We start from the raw sequence: 27,223 nt of genomic DNA on the forward strand, positions 1-27,223 counted from the left end.
CTCATTGTCACGCTCCCTTCTTGCCAAACCTCAAAAGAAATTGCAGTCCTGCTCACAAATGCAATTTCTATGCCAACAAAGGATGTCTGTCAGTCAGTTGCTGTGGATGTGATGTGTAGGTGTGTTGTGTGGTAAAGTGGTCAGTTTTAATTTGCTATGAAAATAACATTTATTATTGGCAAGGGGTGTGATTGAACACAATGTACATTTAAATAACTTTGTTCTAGTTCTTATCCCAGTTAAACTATGAATGTAACATATTTCAAGCTGTTAAATTTGTCCACAATAAGCTGAAACATTTTAATTCATTTAATAGCTTTATTCGCTATTTTGCATAGCACATATAGCTTATAAAATCCAAAATCTAATTTATGCTGCTTTAATAGGTAAAACAAAATACATGCTGACATTAATACTGACCAACTTAATAAATTAACCAGCAATTAAAAACTGAACATTAACACAAAGTTATAAAAATGGTAAGAATCATTTTACTTGCATGCTTCTCATTCCAACTCTAACAGTTTATAAATAATACTCCATCATCTAACAATTCAGGGGAGACTTTAAAACAATGAAATTAGCCATTTTTTCCCCCTAATCATCTGCAATATAAAATACATGCTCTGCACATTAATCAACCCAGTTGCCACTATAATTAAAACAGCTACAATCTTCAGTGCACATATAAAAAAAGAAGTAAAAAAGGTAAGAAAATAAAAATGAAAAAGATAATAACGAGGGGTGAGAACCAGAAAGGCGTAAGTGACATTTCGCCAACTTTACAGGAGAGCCAAAACAAAAATTTTACCATAGTTTGATCTGAAGTTGTGTACTGATCTCAATTGTTTATAATAAAAAATTGTACACTCATGGATGATAGTACTTTTGCCAGTAGAAAGAGCTCATTAAGAGCTTTCATTTGATATATTTCCATTTCACCAAAAATGTCACTTGCGCTCTTCTGGTTCTCACCCCTCGATAAGTACAATAATCCAAAAGCCAGGCCCTAGTCACTTCATTAAAACGGTAGTTATCAGTCTGAAATTAAATAGTAATTATGTGTTTATACAAAAAAAGTGAATAACCAAAGGTGACATTGTATTTTACGCAATGAGTACATCCGCATTCATAACAGGCAGTACATGACTCCAGCTACCGAGCTATATTTAAACTATTCATAACTGATGCATCATCATCAGGAATGTATACACCCTTAATAGCACTATATCTATTATGAGACTAATATAAATAACCTAGTCATGTACCATTTTTTTTAAAGATCATTATTTTGTGTATTTGGTGTAACAGAATATGTTGACATGCTTTAATGTTCAAAAAACATTATTTTTCAAATGCTGTAAATTATTGTAGGTCCTCTATGCCCCGCCTCTCTCAAACGCTTCATTTTCTACAAAGTCCCTCCTTCAGACAAGCACAGTCTGCTCTGATTGGCCAACTGGCACAGTGCATTGTGATTGGCCGAACACCACAAGCACTCATCGGAAATGTAAAGCCCCTTTCCATAATCGCGAGCTTCAGCTTTCAAAATATAAGTAAAGACAGTTAATAATGTCCTTAGTTTTACCATCAGTTCAAGCCCGAAAGGGGAACAGAGTCACGTGACAGACACAGTGATGATGCTCTTATGTGTTTGCACACAAGCTGCAATTAAGAAAGATGACTCCACTGTGATTTGAACCTGTCTCTCTCTCTCTCTGTCTCTCTCTCTCTCACACACACACACACACGACGCGCGAAACTCCGCAATTTGAAGAGTCAATAGAAAATACTTTAATAACAAAACATACTTACAGTTGCTGATTCATAGCAAAGTCAGAATTACCTCTTCTCCTAGGTTCACGAAATGGTCGTCCATAAAATGCGTTGTGATAACATCTGGGTTGTACTGTTCTGTTGTAAGAAATCTTAATGATTCCTAAATGCATCTGCTTTCAGAAGGCCTAATAAAGTGCTTTTGCTTTCGCATAGAAACACACAGCGTCTCCCTGACATGGCTGCATCAACACTACTGCGGTTACTGAAACCACGCCTTACGCAAATATTTCCACATCATGACGTAGACATGTGGGGGCCCGTTTGAATGAGTCGTTTTAGGGGGGCGTGGCAGAGTCTTAACTTTGATAAAGAATATCTCTTTGGTTTTGAGACTTTAGTTTTTGCAACTTCAGGGATCTTATCTATGCACAATCAGCTTGTAACACTCCAAAGAGAAAAGAAAACTTGAAATCGCATCATATGACCCCTTTAATGTTTATAAGCAAATATCAATCTAAATATCTTTATGCCTTAAGAGTCGGATTTAGCAAAATAGATCTGAGTGATAATATAATATATAATTATATCAATCAATCAATCAATCAATCAATCAATCAATCAATCAATCAATAATCATTTTATTCCGGTCCTCACAGACTTTTCAAAAAATAAATAAAAATCTATTATATGATATAGAGTAGGCCTATGACACCCTACTCAGATTAAGTTGGACATACTTCCAAATTTTTACAAATAGTGATGTGACAAAATAAGCGTTTGAGATTTGCTATATTAAATATAACTGCTGGATGTATTATATATAGGCCTATTCTCCAACTTTACATATTGAGATAGATGGCCTAAGACCTAAATAGATTGCAGATATACTCACTGAATATAAACCTAACAGACTACTCAGATCATTAGGATCAAGTCAGTTAGAAACACCAAGGGTTCACACAAAACAAGGGGAGTCCGCTTTTAGCTATTATGCTGCCCGCAGTTGGAACCAGCTTCCAGAAGAGATCAGATGTGCTAAAACATTAGTCACATTTAAATCCAGACTCAAAACTCACTGACTGCACTGTATTCTATGTAATCATTATCTATTCTTAACTGTTTTAAATTAATTTTAAATCAATTTCTATATCATTTTAAAATTCCTTGTTTTTATTATTATTATTTTTTAATTCCTTGTTTTTATTGCTGTGATTATTATTTTTAATGACTATTTCACTTTCTTTTCTGTAAAGCACTTTGAATTGTGTAAGAAATGTGCTATATAAATAAACTTGCATTGCCTTGCCTTGCCTAACAAATACTGAATTTGTTAAGATGGAATAACCCCTTCTATTTCACATACTATTTTTATAAATAGTAGGCAGTACACTATGTATACCACCCAGTAAGCATTGCCAAAACCTTTGGACTTTCCCTGGTTTTCCAGCTGGCAGAGATTCAAGAATAAAAGTAAAAAAAATTTGGCAGGGAACTAGTAACACAGTTCTAATGACTCGAATGGGTAGAGTGGGGGGCATCAGCACTCTGTACAGGAATCTAACCTTAAAATACACCACATTTCACATCTGCGTTTATCTTCTTCAGAGTGACTCAGTTCCTCCATCACAACAACTTAAGTGTCTGTAAACGGTAACTGCAAAGTTTGCTCGTGGGTCAGGGAGTGCAAAAACTTTGATTCTTCAGGGACTGGCCAGTGCCATGCTGACCTTTAGACCACCTTGATCTGAGGGTAGTAAAGGCCTAAACTGAACTATGGCATTCACTTTGTGAAGAGACTGAGTCATTCTCAACTCTCTGCCAAACTACAGTTATTAATAAACTGCCTGTTGTTGTTGTATGAACAGCAATAATATCCTGATCAAAAAGGGGAGGGAAATACCTGATGCATCTGGGTTATATGCCATTAAGTGTCAGTGCTCATTACACATCTGTAATTGAGCAAGAGGAAAACGGCTACTTGATGCACCTGTTGAACAAAATGGGGCGGTGACTTGTTTAAACAATGAATGTATAAAATTCCACCCCCCCATTATATTTTGGCCTTTTTTTAGCATGGAAACAAGAGAGCAGCTGCCCTTCAGTCTCCCTCCCTCTCTGACCAGCTCCGGTTTGTCACAGTAAGTTATCTTTATCTTCATCTTTAACTCTCAGACTTAGGAACATATTCAGGCTGTCATCTCTCTGACTCACATACTAAATCAACAGCACCCTTCACATGCTCACAGCTAGCAGACTCATTTCATCGCACAGCTAAGTCATGGCGGACAGAAAGGACAGCAAGATCCCTGGTAAAGGCGGCCTGATAAAGAAGAAAGAAAAGAAAGTGGAGAAAGTAGAGAGTAAACCTGAAAAGGAGAAAGAAAAGAACAAAGATAAAGGTGAAAAGGTGACAAAGAAGCCAGAGAAGACCCCAGAAAATCAGCAAAAAAATGAGGAGACACCTCAAGGAAATGGGGAGGTAGCAGAAGGAGCCAAAGGCCCTGCCAAAGATGAGGAGTTTGAGCTGGAGCCTATGGAGCTGCCTCCATTCGAGATCATTATAGGGTATGACAGACATCTTTCACTATCTCATCACAAACTGGATCCACAGTAATATTTCTATCACTCAGTAAGAACAGTGGCACACTCTCAGAAAAAAAAAAAAAGTATCTATAGGGAGACAACAGCTTGTCACTTGCTCAGCCGCCTTAAAGGGACAACTTTGATTCTTATTTACCCCTTGAGCAGTTCATAATTGCAACGTAAGTGTACATATTACCACTCTAAGAAATTAATAGGCACCTTTTAGGGGTAGAGGCACAGATTTGTCCCTTTAAGGGTACTGGCAAGCTGCTGTATCCCTAAAGGTACATTTTTTGCTAATTTGTTTCTGACAGTGTCTTTTCAAAATTCATAACAGCATGGCATATTGCATGACACCACAACCTAATTTAAGATGACTTTGCCACTTGTTTGACTTTGACACTAAAAAGGCATTTTAATAAATGAAAACTTATAGATAAGAGTGTTTGGGTTGGTCGGACCAACTCTGACAAGAGTTAAATCTGAAATTCCAACATGTTGGGTAGGAACATTATAAATTTGAGCAATGACCTCATTGTTTTGAACCCCAGTGCTTTTAGAAAGTTGGGACTTTTCTGTAGGCTACTCAGTATAATCTTTATGTCTTTACGAGTTTTCCTGTCCCTGCCATGGTGTAGTATCCCCAAACCATGTTGCAGGCACTTCATGACCAAAAGTATGTGGGCACCACCTTCTAATTGACCAGTTTGACTATTTCAGCTACATCCACAGTAACAGTTGCATAAAATCTGAACCAAAGAGCTCAATGACTTTCAACAGGGTACATCACTAAGTGAGGTCCATAAGGTTTGATTGACCTGCACAAACCCAGAACAGCATTGTGATGAATTGGTCTTATGTTTAAATGGGAGCAAATCTCTCACGCTTACCCTTACCCAGCCCTGATTTAAATTCTAGTGGAAGCTGTTAGAGCAGACTAATTCCTTATTCATATCTGGTTATTGTTCAACCAGCACATATGGGTGTGGTATTCAGGTGGCCATTTACTTTAAGCCATGTAGTGTACATGAGGGCCAAAAAAAAAAAGAAAGTCAGTTTTAATCTTACCACTCAATGGGTTCCTCTTTCAAACAAAATAATACTCTAGAGAAACTCACCTGAGATTTATAAACATTTATTCAACAAGGTGATCAATACAAGAGCAATAAATCCTTTTGAGTCACTGTAGGCCTATTAGTGCCCACTGAAATAGAAGCACTTCTTGTCCAATGTCAATGCATTTATTTGTTTTGAAGCTGGAATACATCACACAACTTTGATTAGTATTTTAAAATCGGTTCTAATTTTCAGTAATGAAGTCATGTAGTTTTTCCTACAGTTTTTACTTTAATCTAAGCCACATTTTCTCACAATAGATTGTGATAAAAGTCTTATTTCTAAATTCAAAAATGTCCTTCTTCCCACAGAGACAGAATTAACCCAACTTTTTTTAAGTTCCAATTTAAAAATGTGGAATATTCCTCTGGGCGCAACAAGACCTTCCTGTGCTACCAGGTAGACATTCAAGGAGGTGCTACAGAGACAGAAGGCCTTCGCGGTTACCTGGAAGATGAGCATTTGGGTTCACACGCTGAAGAGGCCTTCTTTCAACAGGTGTTGGCCTATTATGACAAGTCACTCCACTACACAGTGACCTGGTACATGTCCTCGAGCCCTTGCGCAGCCTGCTCTGCTAAGCTCGTAGAGATCTTGCGATCCCGCAAGACAATGTGTCTTATTATGCACTGCTCCCGTCTTTTCCAGTGGGAGGAAGCAGAGATACAGGCCGGACTTCAGGCGCTAGTTAGGACGGGGTGTAAAATACGCATGATGAGGCCTGCGGATTTTGCGTATGTTTGGTCTACATTCGTTGAGAACGAGGAAGATAACTTTACACCCTGGGAGGACTGTCAAGATAACTATGATTATTATGATGAGAAGTTGTGTGATATTTTAAAGTAGGGTAAGGAGCCGCTGCTGGCCTCTGATTAAGACTGTTAAAAACTGCCTGGGCACCACCTTTAAGCAAATTTAGAACTTAACAGCTAATTATTACAATGTCCCTGTAATTACATCAGGATTGTTTTCTCTGTCAACACTATTCGTCCTGTGAAATCACTTTGCTGACTTTACTGATTTTAAACTTACATAATGAATTCAAACCAAAAAAAAAATAAATAAATATATATATATATAGGTAATACTTCTATTTTACTATAATTTAAGAAATATTTTACAAGCTAAACATCTGGGTGCAAAATTCAAGCATAAAATTCCAGTTAAGTCGAAGCAAATTCTTTTGCTAACTAAAATATAGTTTGCTTTGCTCTAAGCATTATGTTTAATATTTTAATTTTGTTTTTTAATGATTTTATTTTTTTATTATTTTGAAATTATATGATGAATTTTGGCATAGTGAACAGTGTCCATGTATGTAAAACAATAAACATGAGTCAATTTCCTACCATAAGCACAATTTAAAGACAGCTGTATGACGGTTTGATGCTTTTCAATGCTATTTATATGTACTTATGCAGTGGATCACAACTGTGTTCCTGGAGTCCCCCCAAAACTGCACATTTTTGCTGTGTCGCATTTCAAAGGCTGCACCCTCCAGAGGTCACATTTGTCGGTCTTATCTGTCGTCCATTACATTCTAAAGACAGAAATGACTGTAATTAGGCCTCACGAGGACTAACAGTGCATTTTATAATGGTTGGTTTTCTGAAATGAGAGAGGTTCTGTGACGTATGAGGCTGACTAATGCAACCTTTGGAGGATGCTGCTTTCGAAATAAGACAGCTTTTAAAAGTCTCCAGGAACACAGTTGAGAACCAATGAACTGAAGAATCAATTGGAAAATAAGGATATCAGAAAAAATGGTGGAATAATTATTTATGGGACATTTAATATTTGAGCTACACTTAATTTAGTGATAATTACTGGAAAAATACAAACTAAAAAGCATAATTGATCAAACAATGCAGCCTTCTGCATTTTCCCCATAATGAACCACAAAGCCCCATCATCTGCAAACAGTGATATACTGAATACTCCTATCCACCTTACTAAACATATCATTTATCATTATTATAAAAAGCACTGGACTTATTACAGTTCCCTGAGGAGTGCCATTTTCTATTATTCCTTGAGATGATATAGAGTCTCCTACTCTCACTCTTACTCTTTGCTTAAGGAAGTCACTAATCCAATTAAACATTCTTCCCCCTACCCCCATCTCTTCCAACTTATCATCAGGCCCTCTCTCTATAACATGTCATTACTGATTCTCTATTTGACAGAGCTTTCTTTATTTCCGCTTCCAAACACATAACCGGATCCATAGTGCCTCTTCCTACCCTAAATCCACTTTGATAAGGTGATCATTTTCCTTCTTTTTCCAAAAAAATATACTAGTCTGTACGTTATCATTGTCTCCATCACTTTCCCTACATTGGTCTAGGTTTCTCTTTTGCTTTGAGTGCAGGTTTAAATTCATGCTAATAATAGTGTTGGGTGTCATCTAGCGTCAGGGAGCAATCCACTGAGAGACAATGAAGGCGGATAAAGGCTGATAAAGTGAATGAAAGGTTACATTTAAATAAAATATATATATTTACACGCCAAACAAGCTTCTATAACGTATGCATTTGTTTGTTTGTAATTTTAAACAGTCTCATACATCAGCATTAAATGGTTATTCTACAATTGCTACTATTTGGAAAAAATGATGAGGATCATAAAACAATACAGTTTTTAAATATGGAGTCTTTAACACAGCATGAACATTTTAACAATTAAATATTCATATTAAAAATAGTTGTAAAAATATATTATGTTTCTGTAGCACCATTGATTTTAAAAAGTGACAATTGTATAATAATTCATAAATAGTGACAACTGCTGACATCCTGAGACTAAAAATTACAAGTGCTATAACATCAGTGATGTTATGATGTTAATTTAATCATAATACGGCTTGAATAAAATAGTCCCGAAACAATATCGTAATATTCTGCTATGGAGATATTTTGGGGTTTTGTTACCCTGCTCAGTTATAATTATGATAAACAAAATAAACGTAATCATAAACTTATTCCTATTACTATTAATCACATTTAATACAACGGCCTAAACAAAACCACACTTACAATTTTTTCCAAACACAAGCGTGACCTTGTAATAAATAAAAAAAATACAAATTCATTAATAGTACATTCAATTTATAATTGATGAGTTTTTATTTTTGAGAAATTTACAAATGCAAATACTTTTACAATTGTGACTTTCCAGAGACTTCATTCTTGACAATATTCATGTATTTACAAACATCAGAAATGCCAATTTGAAATTGATTGCGGTTTATAAATTGAGTAATATGCCACATATACAGTAAACACAGATGCACCTCATCTGCAGAATAATAATAGCAGAAAGTCAGAAATCCAGTCATGAAAGTGAGCCTTTCACAAATCCTAACAACAAGAATGAAATAAACAAAGAAAACATGAATATTTACATGTAGATAGAATAAATGATGTTTGTCAAAAAAGAAATGGGTTACACCACTACATTAAAAAAAGTGCTGATGGCTTAATTTCACTTGAATGAACCACGATTAAGATTGTACTTGAGAAACTATGCATGCTCTGTATATGTTGGTTAAGGGGTAGGCTTATGTTAAGGGTTGTTTTGGTGAATATGGAGTTCAGAAGTTGGGGCTGCGGCGTCTCTGTTCATTGATCCAGTCCCCAGGGTTCACGTCCATTTGCAGCATCTTCATGACCCACTTGTCACGTCGTGCCCCGTCAATGAACTCATCCAGAGACAACTCCCCTGAGAACACAGCAAAGAAACTCAGAATCAGCCGCTTTTTCACGAAAGCCTTTGAGCAGAAAGCAAGAATTTTTCCACAGTTTGATTAATTATTAACATCAGTGAACTTAAATAAACGCAGGCTATATGTTATAATAAAGAAAAAGACTAAAGTTTGGCTTAACCATTTAATAATTGTAGAAAACTAATGAATCATAGTAAGTTATACCATCTCCATTCTCGTCCACTAGCTCAAATATTCGGTCCACCACCTGATCTGGGGTCAGTAGGTTACACTCTTCATCAAGTTCACCATGGCAGGCTTTCTTTAGTCGGTAGATTGACTGTAAAAGTAAAGGTAAAGTAAAGATGCTCATTTTTTTTCTTTTGTAATCCTAAATGCATAAATGTCTTCCTTATAGTGGTATTACAAAGTATAATAACATCTCTGCACACAAATGTCCTGCTGTCACAGAGGTCATTTGGATTAATCCCCTGTGAACATCTCACTAGTAAGTTTCAATGTCAAGGTGAATGTTATGAAACAGGTTATGTAATCTCAGCACCAGAGCACACAGAATTACGTTTTTCATCCTTTTTTTTCTTTAGTAATCAAGTAAAACACTGAAGTATATAATCCCAGTCGATGTATAAATCTGTCTGACTGTGTTGACAATGGAAAAGACATGAGAGATGATTACCTCCACAATCTCCTTGAGCTCTGTTTTGTCGATGCAGCCGCTTCCATCTTTGTCATACATTTTAAAAGTCCATTTCAGTTTGTGCTCCAACTTTCCTCGCAGCACTAGATTCAAGGCTGCAACGTATTCCAGAAAATCAATAGTGTTGTCCTATGAGCAAAAATCGAAAGGAAGAGAAATAGGATTGAACTGTCAAATTACTGATCATTTTCAGGTTCATTTTTTAAATATGGAACCTCTTTCACAGTGTATATTGTATTATATTATATTATATTGGTGTTAAGTATTTTATACACTCACTCCTCACACAGTGTTTATGCCTACTTTTTGTAACTTAACTGAAATTGAATAACTTACCCCATTTTTATCAAAAGCACGAAACATGTTTTCTATATAATCGGCGGCTTGTGGGTTTTCAGTTACACCAAAGAAGCTCTTGAACTCGTGCATGAAGAGGGTTCCACTCGGACATTCAGTCACAAACTTTTTATACCACTCCTGCAGTTCAGCAACATCAATCTCTTTATCGTCCGAATCCTCACTGAGTCGCTGACCCATCGCGAATGATGACAGTAAAGAACACAAGCTCTGCTTCTCAACAAAAAATGTCCATTATCACATCTGGCAGCTTCACTGTCCTGGCATTCTCACTGATCCAGACATCCCAATAAACCTTTAAGCTCCACAAACTGATGATACGACAACTAAAAAGTCTGATTTACGAGACAAACGTGTATCCCCTTAAAAAATAGTAGAAAAAAAAACTGAAGTGAAAAATTTCAGTTTGTACCAAAGTGTAAAACTAACCTCAACCTTTCAGGTGCTCTACCGGCTTGGGATTCAGTACAAGGACTATTTTGGATCACATGACTGCAAGGGATTATTCATATCAATCCATGTCTGAATCAATTAGCTTGAAACAAGATCAAGAGCTTTGCAATAATTCATCATTTAGTACACAGAGCGTTCCATTCCTCAATGCAGGCTCAAGGGCTCCCTAAGGGGCCCCATGTCAGAATATTAATCATGACCTGATTATTTTTACCTGTTCAATTTAAAATAATCTTTTGAAGGCCAAGCTGAAGGCCACAAATTTTTGTATTGGGAGTCCCTTGTTTGGCTGAATGGGAAGGGGGTCCCTGGATCTGAAATGTTGAAAGCCCTAACCGTATCCTGCTCTTGATCACTCAATCCTGTGAATCATTCAGACAATCTGAGTCATAATCCCCTCTGCTCTTACTATTAATAGTTTTTCAAAAATAGGAACTAGAGAAGTCTGGCCTAGTTCATGAGGGTGGTGCATTTTGTCTGGACATGTACAAGTTTGGACAACAAAACTAAAATCTAATTGTTACAATCTTTAAAATAAAGGTTATTGGTTTCAGTGGTTTCACAAAAAACTTGTTTGTTCCATGGAACATTTCCTTTATACTAAGAAAAAAGTTATTTTAAGAACTGTTTATCACTTAAAGGTTCTTTGGGGAAACCAAAACCATTCATCGCTGACAAAATGTTCTTTTGGAACCTTTACTTTTAAGGGTTGTGGAAGTCCATTGGCCTTTCTTTTTTTTTTTTTTTTTTTTTCAGGTATCAATGACCCAGACCAAATGGATCACAAATCTATTTTAACGTGATATGTTGCCTTTATAACTCAGGTTACAGCATAACAGTGTACTGTCTCCAAAATGACAGAAAGAATCTACTGTGTAATTTGATGCTGTTATTAGTAACCTACATAAGGCCACAGTGTTGATAGTTCTGCAATGAGATATAGACTGTGTAACCTCAAAGAAAAGGGATTATGCTATATTACAGAATATAAATGCAAAGCAGCAGACTGATGTTATGATTTCACTTTAATAATCTCTTTATATATGCAGAGGAGTAGTTTCTGTCATACAGTGTTCACAATGCTTTGATCAATACACACACATCTGCAAGCTGACATACTGAAATGTTACTGGTCAATGATCCTCAGTTATGTTCAAGTGCAAACACATAGTACAGCAGGCCACATAGGGTCTGATTTGTCAGTCCATGAACTTTAAAGACCTTTTCTAAAGTGCTGACTATACTTTATATAGGATAAGCTCCTTTGGCCTACAGGTATCCAGGCCACTCATTGCACAATTAATTCATAATCTTATTGGATTAATAGTGAATGCAATAACAAATATGGAGAATTTATACTCAATGCCACATATTTGGAATGCAAAAATAATATTTTGAAAGAATTTTTACTCATCTACTTGTATCTTGCTTTTGTGCCATGCATTAGATGACAAAATCTTTCTGGTGCTATTAAAATCAATTACATCTGAAACGACTTAGTAGTTTTATAGTCATAATTACGGCAAATAAGGCAGTAATCAGTTCACATTCAATTGGCGTAATTACAATTACAAGTCATAAGTGGATTGTAATATCTTTGGTTTTAATGAACTGCTGAGCAGAGCTGATTTTTATTTGTGATCAGGATGATTAATATATAAAAATTATTCATCACTGCTCTAATCTGATATGACACTAAATCAGTTACAATGATACAAATATAGCCTGTGAATCATTAACACAGACAAGGAGAGAAAGCCAAATTTAATTCAAATTTAGTAGAAAGCAAAGTTCTTTTTTACAGAGAAAAAATACTAACAGATGCCCCTGGGTGTCAGTGTTACAAAGGCTACAGTTTCATGCTGTGATTGGCTGCTTGATCACGTTCTTTTGAGCCTATATGAAGGAATTCTTAGTGCTGATTGATTTATACACAAAATATAGATAATAGTTGCTCGGATTAAAGAATGTTAAATCAAAATGGTCTTGTGTTGTGAGGATTTAACATTTATTTAAAGCGATTACTAACGTGAAAGACCGCGGGTGTCAACATTATGCAATCAAAAAAGACTCAGAGAGGAGAGTTAGTCATTGGCTCTGAATTGAGATTAATGTCTGATCCAGTTGCCAGGGCAGTGAAATAATATTTCCTCTGTCTCTTATCCCACCTCCACAAACCAAGCCCCTCACCCAAAACACACAGCAGGGAACCGAGAGCAATATTTCTAGACTACGGTAGGCTACATCTCGCTCTTTTAATCAGAGTAATAATCATCCACAACACACACACACACACACTGCGGGGAAATTAAAAAGCAGAAATTAGGATAAGTACAGAGTGCTACTGTTTAATTAGAGTATCAGCAGTTACCTGAGCAAGGATTCAAAGGTTTATTAAGCACTTTACTGTTTACGGTTAATTATTTTTTTGATGCAAATGAATTATTTATTTGACCACGTCGTTCATCTAATAATATGTGTAGCCTGTTTCATATAAAATGGCTTAATTATTTTACTAATATTAGTACAAGATAAGAGGTGCAGGAAAGCACAAACTCAAACTGTCATTAGACAACTGCCAGACCTGCAAAGTCGTAAATCATCCACCAACAGCCGAGACAAGATACAAGACATCTTTAATCTCCATTTTACCAAGACGTGACATTTGAAGTTGTTCTGGTTGTGTACTTCATCCAAAAATAAATGGAGGTAACATTTTTGGGATTATTCGTTTATCTTTGTTCTGTAAACCAGTCGAGAAATAAATATAATAAAAAAATGCCATAAGAACCTTTTTTGGGGGGCTAAATTAAGGTTCTTCAGATTATAAAAAGGTAAGAAAGAGAAAGCGAGAACTTTTGACTGAATGGTTCTTGGAACCAAAAATGTTTTTTCTATGACACTGCTGTGAGGAACCTTTAAAGCACCTTTATTTTTAAGAGTGTATGCTGTGCCATTTTGCAATTATGTAAACAACATGCACAACTAGGCCTACCTATATGCCTACTGACCCATCTCAGTTTTTTTTAGCTTCTTACACATTAGCGACGTGATTTTAAGATGCCATGTTAACATAGCCTTGCCAAAAACAAGTATACTTCAGGTTTATATTATTAAGTAAGTAAAGATCAAGTATATTTTAAGTATACTTTATGTAGAACAGATATCAGTGTACTAGTAGTATACTTGTAAGTGTACTATTTCAATACTCCTTGGGACTAAATTGGCCCACTTTCTATAGTATATAAAAGTATACTTTTAAGTATACATTAAGTATAACTAACTTTTAGTGCTAGTTTACATATATGTTTTTAGTTTGTACTGCAACTATACTAAAAGTGAACTTATGGGTATACTGAGAGTTTACTAATTAAATACTTTTTAAAGTATTTTTTAGTACACTATGAAGTGTAGACCCAGTAAATAACTAGTTTAGTAGATTTTTACCGCAAGTATACTTGTAAGTTTTCTTCAAGTGAACTTTACATCATACATTAAGCATACTACTATGTCCCTATTTAGATATTTTGTTATATGAATATCTGAACATACAAAACATCAAAAGAAAGAAAGGTATCTGCTTGTAAACAAAAACATTTTAATCTATCTTCATGCATTCTTTTTTATAAACACTCGAATGTGGGCAAGTTTCATAAATAAAAAATTAAAGAAATAAACAACATTTTGTCGATCAACACCCGAAAGCTTGACAGTCATTACCTCTTCATGGGTTAACATTTTATTCCATAACGTTACACAGTGTTCATGCTGTTTTATGGCTTATGATCGTGTTAGATTACATGTAGAAGCATCTGTTGTTTAGGTTTCTTCTTCGCTTGTGTTTTGGAAATTCTGTAACATATAACAATGAAAACATGGATTCCCGGAGCACAAGAATAGCTCAAATATATTTAGACTTTTTCTAAGTATATAAGTATACTTAAATTATTATTTTATGTATATTTCTGAGAAGTAGGCCTACATAAAAAGTAGACTGAAAGTACACTTTCCTATTTTTTAGTTTAAAAGAAGTATACTAACAGCAGACTTGAATAAACTTCTTTTTCGTAAGGGTAAACAAAATCCGCATTTGTTAATTTCGCTGCGCTGCAAGAATGTGTTCTCACGTAAAGTTTAAGAAATACATATTGAACCACACAGGATCACATAGAAATGTTCAAAGAGTTTATTACAGAAATCGCAGAAGAGGCACTACCTCACATATATAGGCACTGAACTACTGAACTGGACTCGCAATTGTGTGTCAACACGGTTCAACACAATTCAGATTTGAATCCAGACCATGTTAACCCATCTACAAGTTTCAAGTGAAGTTCTCTATGTGATATGCAGCTCGAATCTCTGCTATAACATACAATGGGGGATTTAGCCAGAGATTTCACTGATATTCTGTGCTGTTTATATATTGCTTTCTAACTACTTTTCATCCTTACAACATCATTAAAGGTGCTGTAAGCTGTTGGGAATCTGGGAATATCACATAAATGTAACTCTAATCTGACAGATATCACTGAAATAGGTGTCCTGCGAAATCACACCTGTCTCAGTGACAGCGCTAGAATCTGTAAACAAAAACACAATTAAACATTCAAGGGGCGCCAGGGCTATTTTAGCCAATCAGAAACACTCTCAATCGAACTGTGGATTTTTTTTAAGAGAACTTGTGGTTGAAAATAAGCAAAATAGTGAAAGGAGAGCACTTACAGCACCTTTAAGGAGATAGTTCACTCAAAAAATGTAAATCCTGTCATCAATACTCACCCTCATATCATTCCAAATCTGTAAGAATTCTTTTGTCAGTCATGCAGATTTAGAATGATGTGAGGGTGAGTAGCCTAAATGATTTTTTTGGGGTGAACTATCCCTTTAAGACATTTAAGAAATTTCTTTCAAATGTTATAATAAACATTTTACACAAAGCTTCAATCAACAGCCATCAATAGCCTAGTTATGAATAAATGTCCCAACTCACAGGTTCATGTCTACAGTGCTCATACAACATCAATTCTATAGTCCCATAGTTCACAGAATAAACGTGGATAACAGTTACCTGTTTTTCAAAGTGTAACAGAGGCTGATTCAGTGCGTGGTCGACAACAGTACGCTAGAGGGTATAACAGCTTTCGCTGTGTGGATGGGTGCAGTGTAATCTCATGGGACACTCTGAATTCCCCTGGGCCGACCCTGTGTCTCTGCTCATCTACCTCACTGTGAAACAATCCTCCATGGCAATATTTTAGATGTGGAAAAACATGAACTAAAATTGCATTTTCTGCTCAGAGCTAAAAACAAGACTTATCTGTCTAGATTAGAGATTATTCAGTGAGATAATGAGACTTTGATTGATTTTCATATGGAGATTATGAGTCAGAAGCTGAAATGCGCCCAGAGTATCGGCACTGCGTGTTGAAGACTGTCAGAGGCCATCGGCTACCACTAGTACACCACTACATGACAGCACAACATCATAAAAAACAACAGACCATCTCAACAGCTCCTCAGATTACAGGTCAACATGACAACCTGTCATCATACAAAGCAACAAAACAAACAGGTTAACCCACGAAACACTGAAGAAACTGCATTTAGTTCAACAACCCACCACAGAGAATATTCAGAACATGGAGAAACATGAAAATCACTGCAAAACAACTGCTACTTATAGAGTTTAGGTGATCATACACTGCGTTTACTCCAAAGTGATTTACATACAAATAAGGGTAAAAGACGAAATGCATTTGAACAGGTTTACATAATAAAAAAAGCCTGGAGTCCAACTATTTGAATTCCCTAAAGTAATTTAAAGCACTGTGGAGAGGTCTGAACGACACCTCTGAAATAAACAAATCGAGTAAAACATTTCGCACCTCTAGATATGAAAGTATGAGCTCCCTTCACCCACATTCACCAGCGCTCAGATCGTGGTCAAATGAATTCAGAAAACAGCCTGTTTAACATCTTGAGACATTTTTTTTTTTTTATGAGAGTAAAGAAGTTCAGCGTTTCTATTTCGTAGAGGCAGCAGAAATGAGACTCGAGCGAAAACGAAAAATACTCTGCCAAGATGAGTCATGTGTCTTGTTGCAGAATTCGTAGACAAGAAAAAATAGAGGTATTTTTCTCTCTGCATTATCTCTTTCCCTCAAATCATGTATTCACACGTTGTCGTCTCCTGAGGTGCTGGAGGGTGTTTCAAATTTGAACCTCTGTGACATTTAACCTCACATGGAGCAAAGTGAAAATTAACTCGCTATTTCAGTTAGCCTGCAGCAGAACCTACATTAATGAGACCAAAAAAATAAAAAAATATATATCTCCTGGCGTTGTCACATATCTTCCAGTCCTCTGCTGTCTGTGAATAAAATGGGTTTCATAGCTTCATACAGACAGAAATATGTCTATTTCCACTTTAAAATGATGCACATGATTGCCATCTGCCAGCACAGCATCACAGTCATGGGGGAGGCGTAAATCTAAAACAATGTGGATTGTATATGTTGTTTCTTTGATTCTAATGTTTCTAATGAGGCATTTAAATATTGGATGTAATCCAAACTGACATTCAATCCTCACCATCCCAGCCAAAAACATACAAACAGCCATTTGCCCTCAAACAACGGTCAGTATGAATATGTATGAACATCTTATTATGCCCTCGGGCACCGTATCGCCCAATAACAACAGGTCAGCAAACTGTCTGAGACCAGAATGTGATGATAATCTGTGTGTGGGTGCACATATTTATACAAACACATGCAGACCAGATAAATCAAACCCATACTGACCTCTCACAGCAAAGAGGCACCTGAATTTAGTGCATTCAAACCGGTCAGTAAGCATTGTGAATTCCTGACATGCATGAGTTCTGTTTTCAGCATGCTAAATGAGCTCAGTGACCCGATATCCTTGTCAAATCATCAGTGGGGGCAATATAAGACCCTCACAGGGCGCTGGTGAAGTGAAAATGAGGCATATGAGGTCTACATCAAGGGTTTTATCTCATCAAATATTACAGGAAGTGAGCCCTCTGTCCTCCTCCACGTCCCCTGAGAGCATTCATCTCTCGCCCTGTAAATGGGTCACTCAGAAACAGTTAACGTGAGTTGTGAATCGCAACTGCATTTACTAGTTTTAATTAGCTCTTACCCTGAAGAAACAATTTCTGATTAAATATGAACGTGATAGTGAACTCGAGCTGCGAACACATTTCCTGTGTTTAATGTGCTGAGCGATCTTGGAAATTTGCTCAGTTGATTTATTAAGAATTTATAAAATTGTGTTGTCTAATAATTTAGTGTCGAGGTTTTCCTCAAACAGCACACTCCAGAAGAAAAACACACTTTGAAAGACTTTGTCCAAACTTCATTAGTTAGGAATGTTCTGGATTCTATACAAGCTCACAGAAAATATTTTTGACTGGTTCATCAGCAAATAAAAACAAATATGATAACCTATATATTTACAGTAATGGACTTACAGTGGTCAGTCTGTAGGGCAGGGCATTACACTATAGGATCAACATCTAATTTTTTTTTCTTTTTTTGAAAATGTAACCACAAAAATAAACCATATTCATGCTAACATGGTTACTGAATATTTCAACTTCTAACATAACCATTTAAAGCAGCAGACTGACCCATAAATGTGTTTTTTGATTACGGGTTATGATGATATACATAAACTATGGCAGGGTTTTCACACTTATGGACCAGTGAATTTGAGATAAGGACTCTTTAAAATAATAAGTCATTTTACCTGAAAAAATACAAATACAAAATTGTTTAAATTTATTTTTGGGTTTGGGGGGTCAGTATTGGTAAAAATTGATAGTAAAGACATTTATAATGTTACCAAAGCTGTTTTTTTTTTTAACTTTCTATTCACAAAAGGATCCTAAAAATTATCATGTTTTCCACTAAAATATTAAGCAGCACAACTGTTATCAACATTGCAAATAATAAGAAATGTTTCTTGAGCAGCAAATTAGCATATTAGGATGATTTCTGAAGAATAACGTAACACTGAAATTAAATTTTTAAATATATTCAAATACAAAACAACTATTTTAAATAGTTTTAAAAAATCACTATATAACCATTTTACTTAATATTTGATCAAAGAAATGCAATCTTGGTAAATAACGTTACATTTTTTTTAAAGATTTTTGCACAGATTAATGAATAAAACCAGTTTAATAAAAGTATATGCCTTGCCCCTTAAATGTCCATTGCAAGAGAATTACTGTAAACAAATTTTTTGCTTCTTTTTAGGGACACATTAAAATGATCATCTGTGCTAATCGACAGTATATCACAGATACTTTCAAGCTAAACCTGCTTTGAACCCAGAACCCAGAATTCCTTTAATTAACCAGCTAGATGAACCATGTTCTCCTCCATCTCCCCTGTCTCATGCTACAGTGAGGCATCAGTGATTTGCCGTTATAAGAGCTGCTCTTTCCACGCATAATAATGCTCAATTTCACACGTGCATGGCTGTGAAGGTACAAAAACACACACGCACACGCATCCGCCTCCCATTTCTGAAGTCTCTCGCAGAAGATCCTCTGTTTGTCAAGAATACAAAAAGTGCTAAACATGCTACCTCAGACGGGTGCTGTGGCAGCATGGTGGATATGGCCCTAAGTTCCTCTTTAGTTTGCCAGAAAATTACCCTGCTTTGATACTGAAAAATGCTGTACAGTTCAAAGGAGCCTGGAGTGATGCGTGTATCTGTACGTGTAGGTCTATCTATATATATCAATATAATTATATACTGTATATATATATTAATAATCAATATATTTACTATATTTAATATAGTTAGATGAATGATATATTTAAGTATTTTTTGCTCAGCTTAGATCTCCAGTCCAAAACTCTTCTGTCCAGAGGTGTGGAACGCTGTCCAAGCTCCAGTAGATTGTCTCCACTTTTCAAAGTGTAAAGCTGATGCGTCCTCTGAGGGGAAAGTCTGTGAATATTTGTCAGAGACACACATGTCAGCTTGACGTCAGTATGCGCGTGTGTGTGTGTGTGTTTGCAGAACTTACACTCCGGAAAGTACAGCATGTGAGGATTTGTGTAGTTGTTCATTAGTGTGTGTCTGTGTGTGTCAGACGGTCTCTTTCAAGCAGAGGGCTTCCACGGCGTTGCTGGGACCCTGGGACACCCCTCCGATGAGGAACAGCATGTTGTGGGTCTGAATGGAGGCACAGGAGCAGCGAGGGCTGGGTAACGGGGCCACGGGTTCCCATCTCCTCTTCAGCTGGTTATAACTCTCCACTGACGCCAGCGGGGACGGCTGGTTACCTGAAAGCACACAAAATAAAGCACCGTCACACACAAACAAGAAACCCAGAACTGTGTGTACTGAAGTTCTCAAAATGTGTAGCGAAAGCATGACAATTCAAATGTATCAATGGGTTACACATTGATATTAACCAAGAAATATAATAAATATTGCATTTTCATTTAATACAGCTGTAGATCATGTACATAGCTGTGATCATATATATGCTAGTGCAGAGGATTTGAAACTGGGGTCACTACGGAGTGCTCAAGAGTTTGTTGAAATATATATATATTTTAGTGCTGTCAAATTGATTAATCACATCCAAAATAAAGTTTGTGTTTACATAATATACGTGTGTGTACTGTGCACTGTGTGTATGTATATACAGTATATATATATATATATATATATTCATATTTATGTTTCATATTATACATAAATATAAATATATATTACATTTCTTAAATATCTACATGTATGTGTGTTTATTTTTATATACATATGAATAAAAATATAAATAAATAATACATATAAATAAAATAAACAACACACACACACACACACACACACACTTTATGTAAACACAAACATTTATTTTGGAAGCGATTAATCGATTTGACAGCATTTTTTTTTACAAAAAAACAGTTATTGCATTAACGTAATATTAAATACATTTTACAAAGTGTTATATTCTATTTTTTTATGTATTTATTTTTTAGTACGTAATTACTTAGTTTATTATTATTTAGTTTCATTCTGTTCAAAAATGTTCAAAAATCATGAGATTAATCGTGATTATTTTATACTATATACACACACACACACACACACACACACACACACACACAATAATAATAATATTCTAAATACTCTGAAAGTATTAGAAAAAAGATACTAATTATATTCAAAGTTATTTAAAAAATGTAGATAATATATTTAATATTTTTTAATAAAAATATTTTTATATTAAATATTTGCATTTAATTAACATTTACTATATAAACGTTTCAGGGGCTTTGGCCAAATGTCAATAATAAAAGGCATTGGAAACAATGTGATTAAATAATAAAAAAAACATTTTTATAATTATATAATTCTATATTTATTATATAAGCAAACTGTAAGCAGGCATGCGCATTACAATGCATCTTTAAAAAATGCACTAAAAATACTAATGACTCCTCCTGTACTACACAGGTTTTTAACCAATCAGATGCTCTCTAGAAATGAGAATGTCCCGCTCCCAATGCCACCTACATTCAACTAGCAAGTAGCAAATCATAATCCATGGCTGTGTAAACATTTGGCAATTTTAAAAAAAGGGGATGATCCCTTCAATATTTTCCATCTAAACTTTCGGATTCACAAAGAAAAACACAGGAAACTGTGCCTGTCCAGAATTAAAAGTAGTCAAATACACTAAACAAGTGTCCCAATCCATATGTGAAAGCCTAAAGTGAATATTTCCACATGCAGTACATCACAGTCAGGTGAGCAGAAAGCGCTGCACATTACACAGCCTCTCCAGCCATTCAATCAACACAACACCCTCTCCACATTAGCATACAGCATCCACAGTGCACATCCTCTCACAGTACACACACACACACACACACACACACACACTGTGGATGTTTCTTGCAGATGAAGCACTTGCCACCTGGTGGGTTTTGGGACTAAAGCAGGTTTGAACAGGTGGCAGCACACAGATTTCTTCAAATTATGTAACTCCTACAGATTCTGTGCCTTATGCTTCGAGAAACTTTTGTTCTGATGTTGCAAAATAAATAAATACCAACAAAGTTTCCCTGGTAAATCCTGGCACAAACACTGCAGTCGCAGCGAACAGCGAACATTTTCTCATTTTCCCCAGGGTCAGTCCGACTAGGCTGGCTGTTTTCACTCCTTTGCCTTCAGCGCCGAGACCTAAATCATCACGCAGTACCTGCTGCTAAGTTTCCATGGTTACTCAAATCGAAGTGCAGATGATATGGACAGACTGGTGCGGTGACTATTGTTATCATAATTTCCTGGTAGAACAAACACTTGGGCAAATCCGCTTGAGGTAATCAAAAGTGTCATGTCGAGCTGTGCTCTGGCGCTGACGTGGAGAGCTCAAGCATGTTGCTATGTATCCTCAGGCGCTTTTGTGTTCACACAAATACATATTTATAAAAGTGGTTTAGTAGGAGCTGTTCGCAAAGGTTAGATTCATCTTTGCTGAATGATTTTCACCACCTCCTCCACTACCATCTATGAGGAGCCGTCCACCTCAACAGAAAAGAAAATCTTAAAGAAAAGTGTTATATATAGATCTAACTCATAAAATTAAATCTAAATGTTAAATCTTTATGTAAAGCTAAATATTCAATGCTCTCATCCAGCAGCAACTAACAGAAAATGAAGCTGAACCATCAATAGAAATCAAAGAGATTTATAAATTTTAAAAATTAAAAACAAGTTGTTTTACCTAAACCAGCATTCAACTTTTCATTTAGTTTTCAAAACTGGAAATAAAGTTTGAAAAAAATAAATATTTGGAAAATTTGGTAACTGAACATGCTATTCTGGTTGTTGTGTTCACAGGTGATGAATTAAACCAGGCGTAGTTAAAATAATGCAGGCCAAGGGACTCATAAGTGTAATCAGTGTTGGGAAGGTTACTTTGGAAATGTAATAGGTTACAGATTACAAGTTACCCTACTTAAAATGTAATAAGTAGTATAACTTTTCAATTACTTTATTAAAGTAATGTAACTTATTACATTTGATTACTTTTCTAAATTTCTAATATTTTCAACTGTTAATCATTTTGATTAACACTAGAATTAAGATCATAATAAGAAAGGGTTAATGTACATATTTATTTTGCAAAAATTTAATAATTTAATAATTAGCAATTAATTTTGCTTGGCTGGATGTACATTATCCCACTTATTACAGGCTGCTTGCCACAAAAGTAAATAATTAGACACAAAACACTGATCTGAGTTGAAATATTTGAACGCAAAGCTTCCATGAAGAAAGCAGTTGCTAGTAAGCGGCAAGTTCAAAGATGGACATTTAAGGGATACGGTACAGTCAAACCTGTGTTGCACAACATTCCACCACATAAATAATTAAGTACTAGTACTTACAGTACTAGTTTGTTAGTTATCTTATAATCCATTAGTGTACAAAACAAAATGGCAGCAGCTGCGTTTGTATGAAACGAGATAGCGTGTCCACAATATCAGGATGGCAGAATTAAGAAATTGTACACATAATATTGAATTGAGTTTTAATATTTTATTAGCTCAACAAACGCAAAGCTTCCACCAAGAAAAACTGTTCCTAGTGAGAGTATAGAGCCGACTTGAGTTGCCCCGATGAGTCTGCGTTATTAGCTTTTACCAGTTGTTATCAGGGAATAACAGACCTTGGAACGCCACGACTGACCAATCAGAATCAAGCATTCCACAGAACAATACTGTCAATACTTTCTTTGTTACTGATGATAACACCTGAACTAATGATCATATATGGGTAACTGAGAACATTTTAATGAGGCCATAGATGATTTAGGGACAAATCATCTGAAGAGCAATTTCCTGAACATCATCTCCAATACGGACCTAATAGCAGCCATTAATTCTAGAAAGACATGACGAGCTACAGGGAATGGAGCATCTCCTCCAGTTATGTCATTATGTCTCTGTGTGTGCATAAGTCTGTATGGCCTGAGTGTCCAACAACGCCTGTTAAAAAAAAGAACAGAAGAAAAAGAATAGGAAAGGACTAAAGTACTAGCAAAAAGACACAAAAATAGCTCAGAAAAAGCACCAGATACAAAGATGGATGGCAACAGCAGAGACACTAAAAGCCAAGGGAGGAAAAAACACACAGAGACAAGACATGAAGGGGGGACGGGGTAGAAAGAGGTGACAACAACTAAGAGAGGATAGAGCAAGCAGGTGAAGGAACAAGTAGTGTGACGCTCAAATGTGAATGTTCTCACGCTATGAATAATAGAGATGCTCACACACACACACACACACACACACACACACACACACACACACACAATCCTCCATCGGCTGCTGTGATCCCTGAAATTTTATCTATTTCTAGACATAGAAAAATATTAAATAAAAATGTGCCATGTTTAATCTGCAACGCTCTGCCCTAAATATCAGTTTTTGGGAAGATGCTGAAATTTCTCACCCACTCTTTGAGCTGACATTTATTGAAGGAATCTGTCTCTCTCCCTCTAGTAATGTAGCCACAGAAAAACAGACTGGAAAGAAATAAGGCAGTATTTTAGACTGATATTCAGAGCCTTTTTACTGGAGCGTAAAGACCCAAATGAACAAATCATTTAGTTTGAGGACATGTCGGTCTAGGGAACAGGCTGTCGTTGAGCAATTCCACATATTCATTGTTCCACAATGAGGCTAAGTGTTATTCTTTGACTTTCAAATTAAAACTAAGTTGAAACAAGTGCATAAGGGAATGTTGATTAAATGCACTCTACAAAATCAATGCAAGTTATGCCGATCGCTTCCTAAGGGTAGGTGGCATAGTTGGTAAAGTTGTTGAGATGTGGCCTGTAATTGTTGCAGACGGTATACTGTGAAGCGGATTCTTGTTGCTAGGTGACATTAGTGCACAGTACTTACTCATGGCTGCACATAAAAACCAGACATAATGAATCCATTTCCTTGATATGGCATTTTATTATGAGGCCGTTTCTGCCGCAGGTTGTTCGGAAAAATGAGTCTTTGCACTGCGCTTTGTAGATTTCTTTCCTGGTTTTCTAAGCTCAGTTGATTTTATTTGCATAATCTATTCAACATCGGCAGTTACTTACCGAGTCCCCCCGCAGCGATGACCCGTCCACCGAGACAACCAGCTACAAAGTCCGCCCGCTTCTCTCTCATGCGACAGCTCCGCGTGGCCTTCAACCACACACCTGCACACAGGTGAAAAACACACACCAGAGGTTAAAGGTCAGAGAGGTCAAGGGCGCACCAGGGGCATTATCAGTAAAACCAAAACCTAATTTTCCTAGGTGACATATCATGAAAATCTGAATTGTTTAAGTGTGTTTAAGTGCTATAATCAGGAACCTGTGCACCTACCAACCCAGAAAAAAGAACGCTAGAGTCCCAGCCTCAGGGGAGACAATAGAACAGATGATTTATTTACTGTATATTACGTTGCTACCGCACAGATCTAATATAAACATGTGATTTCTTTCCCAGCTGTTTACCTTCAAAGACATAACCGACTGTTTTTGTAACTCGTGTTTTTAACATAAACTTGTGTGTATTTGACAGTTTAAGCACAATAAGACATGAAAGAGAACTTAATTTAGTACTCACATGCCGAGAGACAGCCACTTTGTGTGCGCTCAGAAAACCGCATATCAGAAGTTTAAGCTAAGGTTTAAAATGCATGATTTCAGCGCGATAGACATGATAATCAAAACCAAACAGATGTTTTTTGGCATCTTGTGGAGTAGCGATTGCAAGTAGCGATTGCAAGTGACTTCATAATTTAGTTTCTTTTTTCTTGTCTTCACCACCTGGCTACTTGTATAAAATGTTGAGAGATTAAATTTTAAAAATACTTAATAAATAAAATAAAATAAAAAAATAAAAAAGACTGCAAGTGACGTCACTTGCGGAAGTGCAGGTGTCTGAGAGTGTAAGTCTGAAAATACAAGTGCATGTCTGCAGCCAGACCCTACTGGGAAAAGGGGGCGGGGAGCAGCAGCTCATTTGTATTTAAAGAGACATGCACAAAAATGGCGTATTTCTGCTTCCACTCAAAATAGGCATTTTCAAAAAAGGATATAATAAATGATGTGGGATATTTTGAGCTGAAACTTCACAGACACATTCTGGGGACCCCTGAGACTTATATTATATATTGTAAAAAGGGGCATAATAGGTCTCCTTTAAGTAAAAGAAATGACAAAACTAAAATTAAACAAACTTAAAAACTATATAGGCACAAAACAAATAAAAAATGACAAAAACAACTACATTAAAAAATAAAAATTCAATCAGAAAATATAAAAATTAAATCTAATACAAAATATTAAAAAAACTATAATAGTACATCAATGCATGGTACATTTAGCCCTAGTCTCACATAGCCAGACCTTCAGACTAATGACAGAAGCTCTAGAATACATAGCAGCTTTCGTCTGCCATTGAACACCCAAGAGGTCGTCTGACCAACATGCAAAGCAATCCTAATAAGCGCTGTCAGAGTTTTAAACATGATTGCTTTCGAATTCCATGAAAGAGTTTGCTATCATAATCGCTTTTGTGATGAGTGGGGCGGGGCGGGGCCGAGAGCCGTGGGAACGGAGCGAGGCCGGTGTAGTTAATGATAATGAGGGACACCTGCACCACTCACCGGTCTCGAGTCCCACGGAGGAGCTCCGGAAGGATAAAAGGAGGAGCAATGACAGTGCAAGACGAGAGAGGACCAGGCCTGGACTTTATTTTGTGTTTTGTGTGCGGCAGTCGTCCGTGAGGGGTTTGTTTGTTTATTTTTATTATTAAACTTGTTTAAATATTTGCCGGTTCCTGCCTCCTTCTTCCATTCTATACTGTGTTACAGCTTTGTTTCCAGACAGACCGTCAAATGATATGACACACACAAAATCAAATGACGACTTTGAAACCAGTTTGTGTGGCTTATGCATTACACGTTCGGCCAATGGTCCATGGGCATGACATCTAATAAATTTTATATATGTACTGTACAAAAGTCTTAGGTCGCTAATATTTTTACCAACAACAACAAAAAAAGGCTTATAAGCCAGTTATTTCTATCTTTTGCTTTAGGTTTCTTCAAGTGTCTTGGAGACATTGCCACAGTTCTTTACAGTTTTTGTTCTGTTTCTTCATGTAAAGCCAGATGGACTGTATGACAGTGAGATCAGATCTCTGTGTGGAGCACTGGCTGTTGTCAGACTCCTTGTGCATACAAAAATCTCACTGGATTATTACAATTAATGGCAAAAGTAATGTTTGGAAATGTAAATTGATATTTCCTACAGACACAAAACAGAAAAAGATAGAAATAACTGGTATAAAACTTTTTGTTGGTGGTGAAAATACTAATGGCCTAAGATTTTGCACAGTAGTATATATATATCAAAGTGATCAGTCACATGTCTTTCATGGCTCAAAAACATTCAT

At 36.1% G+C, this 27,223-nt stretch overlaps 3 protein-coding genes across 4 annotated transcripts in view; 1 reads left to right on the top strand and 2 right to left on the bottom strand.

Annotated features, from left to right (window-relative positions):
* Positions 1–3,722: 3,722 nt before the first annotated feature.
* On the top strand, positions 3,723–6,526 carry LOC306860606 (C->U-editing enzyme APOBEC-2-like). Of its 2 annotated transcripts, none has more exons than XM_079402382.1 (3): positions 3,723–3,917; positions 4,006–4,344; positions 5,790–6,526. In XM_079402382.1, exons 2-3 carry the CDS (start codon positions 4,058–4,060, stop codon positions 6,322–6,324), a joined length of 822 nt encoding a protein of 273 aa, XP_079258508.1. In that variant the 5' UTR covers positions 3,723–3,917; positions 4,006–4,057; the 3' UTR covers positions 6,325–6,526. The 2 variants fall into 2 exon arrangements, with proteins under 2 accessions (XP_079258508.1, XP_079258509.1); XM_079402383.1 differs by having other exon boundaries at positions 4,026–4,344.
* A 1,934-nt stretch (positions 6,527–8,460) lies between these two features.
* On the bottom strand, positions 8,461–11,080 carry LOC306860355 (guanylyl cyclase-activating protein 2-like). The gene is made up of 4 exons (XM_079402013.1): positions 10,236–11,080; positions 9,879–10,028; positions 9,407–9,521; positions 8,461–9,198 (listed from the first exon to the last, which is right to left on the bottom strand). The coding sequence occupies exons 1-4, from the start codon at positions 10,434–10,436 to the stop codon at positions 9,071–9,073; spliced, it is 594 nt and encodes a 197-aa protein (XP_079258139.1). The 5' UTR covers positions 10,437–11,080; the 3' UTR covers positions 8,461–9,070.
* Positions 11,081–19,819: 8,739 nt separating this feature from the next.
* Positions 19,820–27,223, bottom strand: part of LOC306860611 (kelch domain-containing protein 8B-like) — a gene marked incomplete at its 5' end in the record, with an annotated part of 108,563 nt that continues 101,159 nt past the window's right edge. Inside the window, 2 exons of the mRNA XM_079402392.1 lie at positions 19,820–20,041; positions 24,874–24,975. Of these exons, the coding sequence (XP_079258518.1) occupies positions 19,845–20,041; positions 24,874–24,975 (299 nt within the window). The 3' untranslated portion in view covers positions 19,820–19,844. The remainder of the gene's footprint in view (positions 20,042–24,873; positions 24,976–27,223) is intronic.

The sequence above is a fragment of the Barbus barbus genome (assembly GCF_936440315.1).
Source record: "Barbus barbus genome assembly, chromosome: 41".
In the NCBI taxonomy this organism is placed as follows: Eukaryota; Metazoa; Chordata; class Actinopteri; order Cypriniformes; family Cyprinidae; genus Barbus; species Barbus barbus.

Excerpts from the sequence above, each read along its gene's own strand:
- LOC306860355 (XM_079402013.1), bottom strand. The coding sequence starts at position 10,436 with ATGGGTCAGCGACTCAGTGAGGATTCGGACGATAAAGAGATTGATGTT. Across the intron at positions 10,029-10,235 it reads GTGCTTTTGATAAAAATGGG|GACAACACTATTGATTTTCT; the intron begins GTAAGTTATTCA and ends TTTTGCTCATAG. Across the intron at positions 9,522-9,878 it reads AGCTCAAGGAGATTGTGGAG|TCAATCTACCGACTAAAGAA; the intron begins GTAATCATCTCT and ends TTACTTTTACAG.
- LOC306860606 (XM_079402382.1), top strand. The coding sequence starts at position 4,058 with ATGGCGGACAGAAAGGACAGCAAGATCCCTGGTAAAGGCGGCCTGATA. Across the intron at positions 4,345-5,789 it reads CCATTCGAGATCATTATAGG|AGACAGAATTAACCCAACTT; the intron begins GTATGACAGACA and ends TTCTTCCCACAG.